At 36.1% G+C, this 16,359-nt stretch overlaps 1 protein-coding gene across 5 annotated transcripts in view; it reads right to left on the bottom strand.

The window, feature by feature from the left end:
* Positions 1-16,359, bottom strand: part of tenm1 (teneurin transmembrane protein 1) — a 188,229-nt gene that overhangs the window by 137,565 nt on the left and 34,305 nt on the right. For all 5 annotated transcript variants that reach the window (XM_048187159.1, XM_048187160.1, XM_048187164.1 and 2 more), the window contains one exon: positions 2,990-3,255. In XM_048187159.1, the coding sequence (XP_048043116.1) occupies positions 2,990-3,197 (208 nt within the window). In that variant the 5' untranslated portion in view covers positions 3,198-3,255. The remainder of the gene's footprint in view (positions 1-2,989; positions 3,256-16,359) is intronic.

Here is a 16,359-nt window from a genome sequence, read left to right on the forward strand (position 1 = left end):
GTTAATAAATTGTTATGCAAAAAGAAACCCACAGAGGCCATGCATTATTATTTTTCTGTCTTGTTTTTATTTATTTTTCACAACAGAAAATTAATATGTATGCCATCTGGATAACATCATTTATTATTAAGCATATATTTTTATTAATTATATATTATTCAATCATACATATTTAACAATTTATATAATACATATTTATATAATATGTAATCATTCTTTTTTCTTTTTCTTTTTTTGTTAATGTAATTTTGATTTATAATCAAAAATAACTTATATACTCTACATCTAGCCACATTTCTGTTCAGGTGACCAAAGGGTTCAACCAAACTAAGTTCTACTCAGCAAGAATAAAAATGAAAGGGAACTTTGCCCGTGTGTGTCTTAGTTATAGGGAATCCTTTAATTAATGGAAATATTTCACCCTTGGGACTCAGACAAGCAAAAATGCCTCCATGAATGTAGAATATCAAAGACAGAAGAATAAAGGGGGGTAATAAATTATATTATTAAAATTATTTTAAAATTTAAATTATAAATCATTATTCAACAGTAAAACACACATCCCATTATTATTTAATGACAAACTTGTTTGATGTTTGGTGTGTGTGTCTGTTGATGGCTCATTTCAGTCTACAGTGAGTTTTCAAAGAATTTTGTTACTTACTAAAGAATCACACCATATAATCACTTTCATTAAAGCAACTATCAAAACAACAAACAAAACAACTTTAGATCAACTTTAGATAATGCAGCTTTTCATGCGATGTCAGATGCTTATAATAACAGCTCTAGTGCCCTGCTAAATGTAGAGGGACATTAATTATGTGTCATCATTTCATGCTGTCTCTCTCTCTCTCTCTTTTGTGAACACATGCACACTTATCCTTGTGGAAATTTCATTTGTCATCTATTTCTTGTTATATAAGTTGGTCATAATATATGAAAGAAACTGCTGTACATATTAAATTAAACTACTGGTTTTCAAATCCAAAACAAGACATTATTCTTTATGTGTTAGTGTAATTATCTCTTTTCAAACTTTTGAACAACATTGTCTTGATGCACTGAATTTGTCAAAAGTGACAGTAAAAATATTAGTGGCCGTACACATATTGCGACTTTTGCGCGCAAGTTCGTTATTTCAAATGTATACACTAATATCACGATATTAGATTTTTCACACCACGGTTATTGTGGCCAAAAAATATCACGATATCGGGGGGGGGGGGATTTATCAGTCTAAATAATTTTTACTTTGTTTATTTAGTTTTTCTCTTTCAGGGTTGCTGCACATTTTTTAAAGTCAAATTTAAGGCTTTTTAAGACCTGAAGAAATAAAAATTAATGCTAGCATAGTAGCCTATACATTATGGCTGTTACAAGTCAAATTAAATCATTATCAACTAAATCCATCTTTGCAATACAGAGGTGACACAGAATGAGAAATGGCATTAATATATTTACACAGCATTTACAATTTGTCTACATAAATTTAATTCAATATTTAAATATTTAAATATTTTTTTCTAATTTTAACTTTTTAATTAAAATGTCCCTTAAATATGAAATTAAACTAAACCGCCAGTAGGTGGCAGCAAGTCACTGTCTTAATGAGTGAGTGAATCAACCGATTTGTTCAAATGACTGATTCATTCAGGAACGAAGCTCGGATTCATTCGTTCTACACGCGGATTCAGTCAGTTAAACAAAAACATTTCTGTTGCACGGGGGCTGTTCTGCTGTTAATCATTTTGAAATTTTCGTTGGCGAAATAAAGGGGGAAAAAAAACAATATTAACAATACTGTGTCTAAAATGTAACTCACATTGTTCATTTAACAATAAGTTGAAGGAACATTGCATTTGTGCTGATTTGGGGAAAACGCCACTTTTCTCGTTTGATATTGTAAAACAACTACATCTTATAATATGATATAATGACAAAACATTGTCTGGGCAAATAAAATGCCCAGGTATATAACTGCATGCGTAGCTACATCACGCTGAATAAGACGAGTAAAGAAAACGCGGTAGGCTTATTAAAGGAATCACCCTTTATTTAAATATATGAACACAGAAAATTGCTGTTAACAAGTAAATATAACATTTCTCATTCCATGACTAGTAAAATAATCACAACTTACTCTGTAAAATGGCGTAATCCACAGGGTGATGGACACAGAGGTGGGTAAAAAAGTTGGTGGTGTTGCCACCCTTCGCACTGATTGTAGCTAGGCAAATTCTACGGATTGAGGAGCCGAAAAACTCCCATACTGTCGAACTTATTTACTTTTTTCGGGCGTGGACAGAGCCTCTCACTCTCCCGATTGGAATAGCTGCGCGCGCTGCGTCTTCTTCTTGTTTGACAGGTGTCAGCGTTAAGGTGCAATACTGCCACCTGAGAGCTCAGCCAGGTACTGGCACTGGAGTATTTACATGTCATGATATCATAAGCGTCCTATTAATTTTAAATATTGTGGTTATCGTCAATACCGGTATATCGTCACACCCTAAATTAACACGATATCGATATTTAACGCTTTGAATATCACGGTTATCGTCAATACCGGTATATTGCGACACCCCTAGCGCGTGGCAAGCGTGCTCATAATAGACGCGACACGGTTGTGACACGCATGCAATGCGATGCGCTCGTTTTTTCCAGACGCGCCTATGCCGTGGCGAGATGAAAACATCTCAACTTTTCAGAATGCCGCAAGCGCACCGCAGGTCATGTGACAAGAACAAACCGATCAGCTTCGGCCTTTCCGTAACAACATCGAAAGCTCAGTCGAACAGCTGATCATAGCTGTACAGGGCGGGTTTTTATTTCTCATCTCCATAAATATATCTAGTAGTAGTCATGCAAGGGCTAGAAATCAATTAATCCTTTGCTGATACTTCCTTGTCGTTGTGGTGAGCGCAACGGCCCCTTACAAATGTTACAATGTTACAAATAAATGCACACACAGACAAACAGGAGGTCTTACCTTTCTGGGGCTGCTCCAAGGGTTTCCTGCGGACTTTGTGGCTGTTGTAGGTAAATCTGCGGTCAGGCTCGTAATCCGGGCGGGTGTGCGCCTCTCTGTAGTGTTTGTGATGAAGGTTGGTACCATCCTCTTCATCAGATGAGCTGGAGTAACTGAGCTCCAGGCCGGGGTGGGGCCGCGCCAGAGATTGGTACAGCTTCTCGTCCATCTCTGTTCTCTTCACAATATCACACACTCAGAAATCTCATAAACTCACTCAATGCACACTACACACACACACACACACACATGAACACACAAAGAAAAAACAAAAACAAAGAACAAAACAGAGGCAATGAAACAGAAAACAAACAACAACAGTTCAAATGTACTCTAAACTTTCATTTCACTACTGCAATTTTTTTGTAAAGTGATACATGAAACAGCTAGAGAACAAACAGCAACTCTGTAGAAATATATTTAAAGAGGCATGAAGGACAAAGCAAAACAGAAAAACTTTCCAAAACCGCCCCCATGTTTTAGCCAAACGTTCATCGACCACCAAGAAAAGAGAGAAGGTCTCAGAGGACAAATGAAAGAGAAGAGGGATAGATAGATGGAGGGTGAGATGAAGAGATAAAGAGATGCTTAGATAGAGGAAAAGAGAGGAGATAAAAAGGGTGAAAGACTGATGGAAAAAAGAAACAAACTCAAAACAAGTGAGAGTTATACAACCGCCCGGTAATGAAGCCAATTAAATCATGGAATTAACATGCCTCACTATACAGTACACCAGTCAATACATTAAAATAATTCATTAGGATTAATTTCTTTTTTGTTGTATTTAACCCAATCAATCTTACATTCTGAATTAGCACAAATTTAGCTCCAAGTAAATATATATTGATTCCTTTGACAGTGTAGTACATCTAGTTTTAATGCATTCAGTTCTTCTAAGGAAAACAAAATGATATCTAACAAATATGCTATATTGATGTTGTAAAAGTCATCTGGTGTTCTTCTCATTAGAGATAATCCAATATTGCTTTTTCATGACCAGTCCAGATTATTAAGGCTGTAACAAACATAATAATAATAACGTCAATAATAATAATTTAAAATTGATAATCAAATAATGAAAATAGCTAAGAAATTTCATGATCAATGAGTCAGTTCTGTGTGCCTGAAACAGTAATGTCACTGTACCACAGAGAAAAAGTGAATTTCTGTGAAGAAAAAAACAACAAAACAAAAACACTCAATAGTCACCATAAATGCTCATTCCGACAGTGATTCAAGCTGACAAAGGGCACCAGAGAAAAGCAGTGCAATAATGTTGTCTAAAATATTGATTTTTGAAATATTTGTTGTTTGACCATTTAGATTTTAAACTGACGTAACACAGGTAATTAATTATATGGTTTTTTTTTTTTTATAAGAACAATAACTGTAATGGGATAATAACATGCAATACGCATCTTAAATTTATAGGAAAATATGGCTGCATGATTTGAGGAAACTCTGATTAATATAAAAAAAACCTCCAGGTTTGTTGCACTCGTTCGTAGGGCTGCACAATATGGCCAACAATTTGTTATTATAATCAAAATATTATTTAAGAACAATTAAGATTATTATTATTATTATTATTTAAAATAATTAAGAAGATGGTTGCCACACGTTTCATTTCCAACGCACGTTATAACACTTTTCAAGTGTGGACAGTTTCTATGTTACAGACCTCCTTGACCCTGACCCAACAAAACACAGACAGCAAAATGAAAAAAAGATGTTAATTGCATAGTTTTAAACATATTAAAGTTAACATGTTAATTTTAATACACAACTTACTGACTGTGGGAAACTAATAATGGAGTCAGACAAGATTGTGCTCGAATTGCCCTGCATACATCTTTTTCAGTGCTCTAGCATTGACACAATCTCTCTCTCTTTCTCTCTCACTCACTCTCCAGAGAGTGCGGCTCCCTTTCAGCTTTTACTTCCCAGAATCTAAACGCTGACCATGACCTTTCCATGACCTTTGCGCCTGAAAAGAACATTCGGCGTTCAACAGAGGAGCGCGCAGGTAGGGGAGGGCCACTGGAAAACAAGATGCAGTTAGAGACAGAAAGAAAGAGAAAGGAGAGACACAGCTGAAAGGAGACAGATGAAAAGGAGAGGTGGAACGGATGAACGCTGGATGAAAAGAGAACCGATAGACCGTACGGGGTAGAAGAGGAGTCAAACGAAGATGAAGACGGGGACAGATAGGAACGGAAGCATGGCTGAAAAATGAAAGCGGGAAGGATGAGAGAGGACAGATGAAGAAATGAAGAAGGATAGAAGGAGCTTGCAAAATGACCAGACAGGTTAAAGAATTTCTGGGAAGCAGACATGAGGGAGACAGACAGAGAAAGAAAGTCACTCTCATCCTGACATTGATGAAATAGAAGTTAAATATTACCATCAAATGCTCGTTAGTGTGTATACTCTGTATTGCTTTTGTAATGGGTTACTAATTGGCTGATGTGGAAATGCACGGCATGACTAAGTGATGTGGGAGGGGTATGAGAGTTAAATCCCTGTCAGTCTCTGGCAGGCTGCCTGCTGATTGGATGCCGTGCCAGAGCGAGTGCCAATTGAAGGCGGCGGTGACTTTGCAGACTGGAGACAGCGTCTTCGCACGCAAACACAATTAATAGTCTGTTAGTTAATAGTGGCTGTGGTGAACACTCCCTTTATCTGTCTCTCTCGCTCTGCTCTCATGAGACCGTAGCCATATGAAGTCTAACAGAGGAAGCCGATCGAACACTATTACTACCGTTTTTGATCAAAACGGAACTTCCTGTAACACGTAAAGAGGGTTTAAGGCCACTGACAAAATATATCTTTGTGTGGCAAATAAGGGACGCAGACACCCACGTACACTTGAAGCAGACAGATGGGGAGGGTTCTTATGGGAGTGCTGAATAAGTCTTTGTAATCAGACGATTATGATGATTACAGTGTAGGAGAACAAACTGCCGAGAGGGGACACAAACATGGGCGCGAACCCAGGCACGTACACACAATTGTGTTCCTAATTGGGTTTGTGCTCAAGACTACACAGTTTATGTTCAAGGATGCTCTTCCTTTATCACTGAACAACAGGTAAAAAAAATAAAGGCTGTTACAGTAATAAAACTCTCCTTCGTATAAAGAACCCTATTTTGCTGTAAAGAGTTCTTGAGTTGGCTAAATTATATAAAACATTGATGTTACATTATAGGTGCTTCAGATCAGTGTATGGGTTGCATCTATCTTCCAGTAAGGTAGGAAAAGAAAAGCCCTCCCAAAGTCTTTGAAGATATATTCATTATCAGAAGCATATCTGAGTTTTATGTCAAAAATATTTTTGCCTATTCTGCCTAGTTAAGAATTCTCTTGTATACCAAAATCATTTTTTTTCCAGGTACCATCTTACCTAGCATTTCAAGAGGACGTTTTTTCAAATTCAAAGTATATTATTTTTTCTATAGCAGATTTCAAAAATAAAACGCATCTCATTCTGGACTCATCTTATTATAAAGTGTATAATGAAAATAAATAAATACTATAAATATACTATTTATTTCAGTTTTAAGTATTTTGGGGTCAGTGAGATCTTTTTAAAAACAAGCAAGATTCAGCAAGATCGCATTAAATTGATCAAAATGACATTTATGATGTTACATAAGAAAGATTTCTCTCATAAATAAATACAGTTTTTTTTAACTTTCTATTCATCAATCTGGAAAAAAATCTTTTCACAAAAATATTAACAGCACAACTCTTTTTAATGTTCATAATATTAATTTCTTAATGATCCTGTGACACTAAAGACTGGAGTGATGGCTGCTGAAAATTCAGCTTTGCCATCTCAGGAATAATTACATTTTAAAATATGTTAAAATTTTGAATTGTAATGATATTTCCCAGTGTTTTACTGTATTTTCAGTTGAATAAATGCAGTCTTGGTGAGCATTAGACTTCAAAAACGTTAAAAAATCTTTCCAAACACTTCTGAACGGTAGTGTGTGTGGGTTTATAATATTAACCATTAATAGGTTACCGACAATACTGCTTATCAAGATTGGCCAAAATTTCTAAATCGGTACATTCCTATTCATAACCCATTTTACTTGCATAATCTGATGTGTTTCAGAGTGATACAGAATATTAAATAAATAAATAAGTAGGGTAAACGTACCTATTAAGCTCAAGTTCCCATTAAGCACACTACCATCTTTCTAAAAAGAAATAATAATGTATTATCCTACTTGATGTCTTAACCAACTGAAGTGTTTGTTACTACATACCTCCTGTAATTTAAAAAATCAGACCTATGCACACTAAGATATAGGTATCCATGTGTTCACACTGTCTTGCGGCCATTTTGAAAGCTGTCATTTTGAAAACTTTCACCAAAAGAGGAGCCTCTTAAATATGCATTTTTAAAGGTGGTTAAGCTTTTCTTTTTTTTCTTTTTTTTTTTGGGGGGGGGGGGGGGTAGTTATAAATTTACTGCAAAATTAAGAGATTAATGTATAGATTTTACATATTATAACCTGGAACCTGCATGTGGAAAATAATTACAGTTAGATCCAAAAGACAGTTTTAGCAACATAGCGCAGATGCTACAAAACATAGTTAGCTTACTAGCTGTATAAGATTGTTTGCTACTCTAATATATTACTTTTCAGGCATTGCTGGCTTGTACTTTTAAATCCATAATATTATAAATTTACAGTTTATTTATGGTCTGTGGTTTTACAATGCTGCAATTTTTAAAGACTTCATATTATTGCTAGGTGAGCTTAAAGGGTGCACTTCAGTGTGACATCAATAAGAAAAAGTATAATTTCATAGATATTGATAATAGTTGTTCATATTAAAACATGTATAAACTTAATACATGACCTAGATTATTTATTTAGCAAAATCTTGTCCTTTAAATTGAATGTAATATTTATTCATTAAAAATTGTTGCTGCTCCAATTAATCTCAGTGTGCTCCCTTTAAGCTCATCCACATGAAATGTCTATGTAAATACTTCATAAACAGACTTTAAATATTAACTGATGGTTGCCACTTTAAGTTAATCTTTATAAAATGATTAATAACTTATTTTCACATCCTTAAAGGGTTAGTTCACCCAAAAATTTGATTTACTCACCATCAAGCTATCCTAGGTGTACATGACTAATCCATAACCGGTCATGAATTAGAATATATAACTGATCAAATTGAATGCCTTGTTGCTTGATTTTAGTGTTCCGTTTTTGGGGGGGGGTTTTGGGTTTTTTTTTTGGTAATTGACTCTGTACCTTCAAATAAAACATTTATCAATTCTTTAAAAAGGTTGTTTAAAATAAACAAGATTTTTTTTTTTTTTTTATAAAACATTAATGGCAACAGGGGTGTGCTTAAAGGGTACAAAAATGTACCCATTAAGCACAGCCAGACTTTTTACATTTAATGACGTACATCTTAATTGAAGTGCTTTTGTCATTTAAAATAAAATTAAATATTATTGTGTGAGAGATTAATATTTTATTTGAACATAACTTCTTGTACTGAAATCAATATCCTGTGCACTAAAAATGTCTCAATGTAGATTTTGGTGAGTTTAATAGGTACGTTTACCCTAGTCACCCATCAGGAATAGTCTGGATCATGAAAAATGGGTGGTCCATACCTGACTGGAACCAAACCTGAATGGGAGTTTGCAGTAGATAGTGGAGAACACTTCCTCCCCTAAAAACAGTGTTGACACCGATTTGGACTGTGAAGGTTAAGTCACGTTCACTGTCAAGACCATATGTCATAATCTAATGGTATTTTCTAAAATTCTAATGTTAACACTACAAGTTTTCCTATGGCATCAGTCTTGAGTTACAAAACAGATGTTTTTTAGCTTGTGGTATAAATGCTTATATTTGACTCTGACACTGAGGGTGGCCAAACTAACTCAGTCTGGATTGATTTTCATACTCCTGCTGCTGATACACAACTGCGCATCTCTGTATCAACCATTCATTTTAGCCATATAGTCAAGATTGGTTTATGTGTTGATGTTTCGACAGCTCAATGTAGAGATGGATCAATGTATGGACAGTATTAACACTCGGTGTCACTGAACTTTCCCAAACTAAACAAAGAGAAAATCGAAGGGCTCTTAGTCAGGGATAAAGGGCGGAAAGTGAAACTGTCTACAATGCGAAAATCCTCTCTTGAATACTAAGTCTCACGTTAAAATCCTCTGTGTATCGTTCTGCACGGATTTGAATTTTAAGGTCCACATCAGGCGGGCCACTTAAACTGCTTTTTATCAGCTAAGAAACACAGTCCAAGCGCTTCTCTCTCAAGCAGATGCTGAGAGATTGATGCATGTCTGGACTGCTGCAATGCTCTCCTGTCTGCTCTTCCCGAGAACGCCGGCTAGACTACAAATTAATGCTGCAGCACGAGCGCTGACAGAGAGCAGAATGAAAGCACACATTACGCATGTCTTAAAGTCCCTTCATTGGCCTCTCGTAAATTTTAGGATTGATTTCAAATTTCTGTTACCGGTGTACAGATCCCTTAATGGGTTTGCACCTAAATCCATATCTAATAAGCTTGTGAGGATCGTTTCAAACGGGTCTCTTAGGTCTCCTAACACTGGCGTCCCAGCAGTCAGTAGTAAAACTCAATGCTCTCCAATGCCTGTTAAAAGAAATCACACTCTTGATGATTTTATTCAAAACATTAATATTTTTAGCACAACATTTGATCTGTTTTCCTAATTCATATGGCAAATGTATTTATTTGTAAACTTTATTTTATGCATTTATTACTTATGGTTTAACCGCTGTTATTTATTTATAATTGAATGTAATATTTTCTTTGATCTATGTGCAATGACTTTTTAAACTTTATTCTTTAACTGCACTATTAGTTGCATAATTTCCTGTGTTCAATTATGCACCAACCTTGCTTTTAATTTTTCATGTTTGCCAACCGACACATTAATCTCCTTGCATTGCATCATTTGCACAAAATAAGGTTTACAACTAAAGTCAGAACTGAATTAAAGTTAATATTGTAGGGTGGGACTGCACCATTCAAGTGCCATGTGCATGACACCGACACACTAATACGAATGTTTGAAGATTTTAAAATATTTGCTTCTAAATATTGTCAACAATAACATTAGCATGATTTGACTGCTGGGAACCGTGCGATATTACAGGCAGCCTGTAGAGACATATCATATTTTCTCTCTCTCTCACACACACACAAACTGTATCTACACACAGTGGATAATATTCATTCATCCATCTTCAGATTATCACTGCAGACTTCCTGCGCTGATTCTCTCTAAAATAGTCGCACATACACACACACACACACACACACACAGCAAGAGTTGACGTTCCCTCATCCATCTCTCTCAATTGCCAGAGTCACTTCCTGCACTGAACGATTCTCTCCCACACACACACACACAAACACACGCAAATTCTTCTGAGGAGAATCAGATCTGCAGCAAGAGAAAGCTCTAGCCCTGAGCAACTGCACAAACGTGTCAAAGTCCTGATACTGCCTAAAATAAAAGCTGACAGCGCACACACACAAACACAGTCCGTAAACATGAAAGTCAAGCGCAGGTCAGCTAAGAATATTTCTTGCTGGTGGCATTTCTCAGCGCTCCCAAAAAGGTAAACACACACAAACACACACTTTCTACATAAACCTGAAGCTAGTCAGACATCTCTGGGGGTCATATCTGACAAAGATCATCGCCATGGAGACCCAGGCTTGAGGAGGGGTTAAGGAAATGGATGGAGATACCGTCTACTTACAAAATATAAATTAACATTCTCTTTTTTCACTCTACCTCTACTTATCCTCCTATTTCATTGTATTTGTACTGTGCACAGGTACTTTTTAAATAAAAATTTAAAATGAAATGAAAATCCCACGTCTTAGAGGTGCGACAGAGGATCTTTTCGTCGACTGAGAAACCAAAGTCTGTTACTGAGTTTTTCAAATGAACAACCACCCTCCTTCACAGCTCATTTCGAGGGAACGCCTCCCAAAACTCGTGCACGAGTATTGGAACACGAGTGTTTACCACCGGCATTCGCTGTGTCGTGTTAGTGGATTCATTATGTCGGACTCACCGCAGGTAACTCATAATATGCAGTTGTTACTCCTGACAAAAACATTGCATGCGGCGCCTGTGTGTGGAGTGTGGAAAGTTACTGGAGCGCGCAGCCGCGCACGTCTCTCACAAGGAACGTCATGGCAGTGATTGACAACCCAGAGGGCCAATCGTTTACGCGATCAATTGGCTGATGTTTTCAAGGCCCTACCTCTTGCACAGAATATGTATATTAATATTATTCCTTTCAGTGCACCTAATAAATAGTCTTTTATCAGTTAGTAAAGACAGTTTCAAGTAATATTGTAAAAATGTATAAAACAAAACATCCTCTGTAGCACCTTTAACACTCTGGAGTCGGTGGTATCGCCGGCGATACCACCACGGTTTTTTTCTTACCAGTGTGAAAGAGACTAAAAATACTCTATCAATTTTGGACATATCAATTAAAAGTTATATACCATTCTAATCTGTGAAATGTCTTCTTTTATTTGTGTAAAAACAAAATGTTGTACTTTTTGCAAAATAAAGAAAACTAACATGATGCGCGTGCCGCAGTCTCTCTCTGAATGAAATCTAATCTGATACTCCCTCAGAAAATGAACTATAACGTAGTGAATACTAATGACACAAAAATGAGACATATGTCTAAACAAACGTTGAAATTTCAGGTTTTAAATCATGTAAGTCAAATCGAAAACAAATATTCTCTGTTTATGTAATCTGTATGAAAAGAGAGACATGTCAGATGTTGACGGCTCAGCTCATCATCCGTTAATGCGGACACGACCACAGAGTGGGCGCACTATTCAGACGCAAATTCTGAGGCGATTCATTCAACAGAGTGAACGCCCGCGTCAGCTCGGAAAAACGCATCAAATTTAGTCAGTTTCATGTACTTTTCATCGTTTTGATATGCGGTGAGGAATAATTCTAAAATGATTTACCTCAGAGGAAGAGCTGGTTTCACTTTCATTTCGAGGATCAGCTATCAAGTTTTTTATTCTTAAGTTCTTTATTCTAATCGCGATATAGTGTCTGTGAATATTAAACCGCAAAAAAAACTGTTTAAATATGAATTCTGCAAGTTTTGTTTGTCTCAGTGTGAATTAATGGGGAAGATTATGTTTACTACACACAACTACATTAATAAATTGCCATGGCTATTCCCAAACTACAGTATACTGCTATAATGAGTGAAATCGACTGAAATATGTAATAAATACTGAAATAAAATGTGTTAGCAATGTATTAAACTGCACATTAACATTTAGGCTCTATGTATAAAAACATTATTTTAAATTGTAATAATATTTCACAGTATTGCAGGGTTTTTTCTGTATTTTTGATCAAATAAATGCAGGCTTGATGATCATGAGACTTCTTTCAAAAACATTATAAATAGTAAAGTGTCCAGTCTTTTGACTGGTACTGTAAATTTAAAATGTATGCCTATACAATCATGTTTTCTGTTAAGAGTGGACATTATATTAATGTGATAAGATATCAGCATGCTCATAGAGGGTTTTTTTCTTTTATCTCACAGATTTGAGAATCATAGTGACCAGATATTGGCCCACACTGGACATTCTGAATGAATATAATGGTGAGATCACTGACTAGAAGCACGAAAGTTTTTTTTTTTTTCTCCAGTGCAGAAACACCAAACACCTTGGAATGCTAGGTAAGTGATGTTCACTTATATCTTTGAACAGGATTTATTTCCAGGTAAAACTCTATATCATCTCATTTATTCAAAATGTGTCTCATTTATATTGTTAACTATATTCTGAATAAACCACCCCCCCCCCAAAAAAACTACTTTGTAAAACTACTTTTTTTTTAGTGTCCTCTCACATAGCCTACCTGACTGAAAGGGCTCTTTATGCAGGTCATTATGCGGGTCTTTGTCTTCTCAGGTGTGAATCACAGCATTATTCATGAAGATTCACGTCTCCCACATACTGTCTTTCTTGACGAAAAGTGTCTTACAAAATGTAAATCAATATATTGTTTTATATGAACAAGTATGCAGGATAATATTTACATCATTTTGAAGCAAAAATTCTAGTCTACAATAGCCAGAAGTCTTGTAAACACATATTTTGTATTTGTTTTGTGGTCATTTCAGTGACTTAAGTTTTTAGTTTTTTCAATAACCATGCATAAAGGTTATTATTTCAAAAATACAAACATGTACATACATGTTGCTCATATATTATGGTAGCCTAGTACGTGCTGAATACAGTGTAATGAGACTTTTGCCAGTAATATATTTATAAGCAACTGAAAAAAGCACAAATGTCAGGGCATGTCAAAACTTCTCCAGGGCCCCAAAATCCTCAGACACCAGTGGGTTAAGACCAATGAATATCAATAATTTTTATGTTCCTTTTTTTTCTTGTAATTTCTTGTAATTACTAATAGGCTAGCACATTACTAATTACTAATAGGCTAGCATATAATACAGTACACATATTTTAGATCTTTTAAATTATTCACTATAAATATTTACATGCCTTCTCAATGACTTCATGATTTTAATCATTTTTATGAATATCACAATATTCAAATTCTCTGATATTTCCATTTTTTTAAGACATGAGTAAATTGTCTACTTAAATGCACAGAGGAAATCAATAGAAAACCACCTGAAATTTAGTAAAGTTATTTTTCAAATGCCTATTCAAAAGCTTGTCAGTTTAGTTGGGAGTGCAACCTTTTCAGGTTATTCAGGTAGGTCTAACAGTAGTTAAATACAGATTAGGAACATTAGTTACAAAAATTGAATAAAGTAATCAAATGTAAAATAACACTGCATAGTCTTCACTGTAAAAATTAAATATCGATGAATCCTTATTAAAATTATTAAAGTTAGCAAGATCTAGCACGTCAATTCTCTTGACATGCCGTGAGACACCACGGGAGGGCTTTGGAAATTTACTAGCCATTGGCTAATTAAAGATGTTTTTTAGTCACCTAATGTGAAATCGCACTGTAGAGGGCTGCAGTGGGTGCGCGTTACCCAAAGCACCAATATAACCTCTGTTATAGCTTGTTCATAAAGGTATTAAATAGTTAATTTTAGGCTTCCCTATGATAAATTATATGCTGTCAGAAGCTTTTTGCATCTGCTGTCAAAAGATGAGCTCCTAGCCACCTCTACTGGCTCCACTATATGCTTGATCTCTCCCCAGTATATGATTAACACATGTATACAGAACAACACAGAGTAGGAAGTGGGGAGGGGCTACTCTCAAATGGCCAACCCACAGACCATACACTGACCATCTGATACACATTGGTTTTCTCAAGCTCCAAGCTTCTAATTGGCGATCTGATGGTTGCAACATAGCTGGAGCCTTGGCAGTCAAACAACAAGGAATGTGAGAAAGGTGGCTGAAACATTCAACACCGACACCAATGATCAGTCTTGAAAACAATGAAGAGACAACGATAAACAAAGTGCCAAAAAGGGCCTTATTTTTAATTTTGTGATTAGTTACAAAGTGATTTATGGCAGTGTGTTCAGGTACGATTCATCAGTGTAACACACATGTACATAGACTAGTAATTTCCAAGCACACTAATATATATATATATATATATATATATATATATATATATATATATATATATATATATATATATATATAATGTGTGTGTGTGTGTGTGTGTGTATGAAGAGTTCATTTGCAAAAACAGATAACTCATAATTCTCATGAAACTCATAATTTTATTGTGCATTCCAAGTAATATCAATCAAACTACAGTTGGGTTGTTTTGATTAAGTAATAATAACTCCAAAAAATACAGGTAAAGTATTAAGTATTAAAGTATGTTTATATATATATATATATATATATATATATATATATATATATATATATATATATATATATATATATATATACACTGAAATATCACATGGTCCTAAGTATTCAGACCTTTTGCTGTGACACTCATATATTTAACTCAGGTGCTGTCCATTTCTTCTGATCATCCTTGAGATGGTTCTACACCTTCATTTGAGTCCAGCTGTGTTTGATTATACTGATTGGACTTGATTAGGAAAGCCACACACCTGTCTATATAAGACCTTACAGCTCACAGTGCATGTCAGAGCAAATGAGAATCATGAGGTCAAAGGAACTGCCTGAAGAGCTCAGAGACAGAATTGTGGCAAGGCACAGATCTGGCCAAGGTTACAAAAAAATTTCTGCTGCACTTAAGGTTCCTAAGAGCACAGTGGCCTCCATAATCCTTAAATGGAAGACGTTTGGGATGACCAGATCCCTTCCTAGAGCTGGCCGTCCGGCCAAACTGAGCTATCGGGGGAGAAGAGCCTTGGTGAGAGAGGTAAAGAAGAACCCAAAGATCACTGTGGCTGAGCTCCAGAGATGCAGTCGGGAGATGGGAGAAAGTTGTAGAAAGTCAACCATCACTGCAGCCCTCCACCAGTCGGGGCTTTATGGCAGAGTGGCCCGACGGAAGCCTCTCCTCAGTGCAAGACACATGAAAGCCCGCATGGAGTTTGCTAAAAAAACACCTGAAGGACTCCAAGATGGTGAGAAATAAGATTCTCTGGTCTGATGAGACCAAGATAGAACTTTGTGACCTTAATTCTAAGCGGTATGTGTGGAGAAAACCAGGCACTGCTCATCACCTGTCCAATACAGTCCCAACAGTGAAGCATGGTGGTGGCAACATCATGCTGTGGGGGTGTTTTTCAGCTGCAGGGACAGGACGACTGGTTGCAATCGAGGGAAAGATGAATGTGGCCAAGTACAGGGATATCCTAGATGAAAACCTTCTCCAGAGTGCTCAGGACCTCAGACTGGGCTGAATGTTTACCTTCCAACAAGACAATGACCCTAAGCACACAGCTAAAATAATAAAGGAGTGGCTTCACAACAACTCTGTGACTGTTCTTGAATGGCCCAGACAGAGCCCTGACTTAAACCCAATTGAGCATCTCTGGAGAGACCTAAAAATGGCTGTCCACCAACGTTTACCATGCAACCTGACAGAACTGGAGAGGATCTGCAAGGAGGAATGGCAGAGGATCCCCAAATCCAGGTGTGAAAAACTTGTTGCATCTTTCCCAAAAAGACTCATGGCTGTATTAGATCAAAATGCTGCTTCTACTAAATACTGAACAAAGGGTCTGAATACTTAGGACCATGTGATATTTCAGTTTTTCTTTTTTAATAAATCTGCAAAA

Source organism: Megalobrama amblycephala, linkage group LG4 (genome assembly GCF_018812025.1).
Source record: "Megalobrama amblycephala isolate DHTTF-2021 linkage group LG4, ASM1881202v1, whole genome shotgun sequence".
NCBI classification, from domain to species: Eukaryota; Metazoa; Chordata; class Actinopteri; order Cypriniformes; family Xenocyprididae; genus Megalobrama; species Megalobrama amblycephala.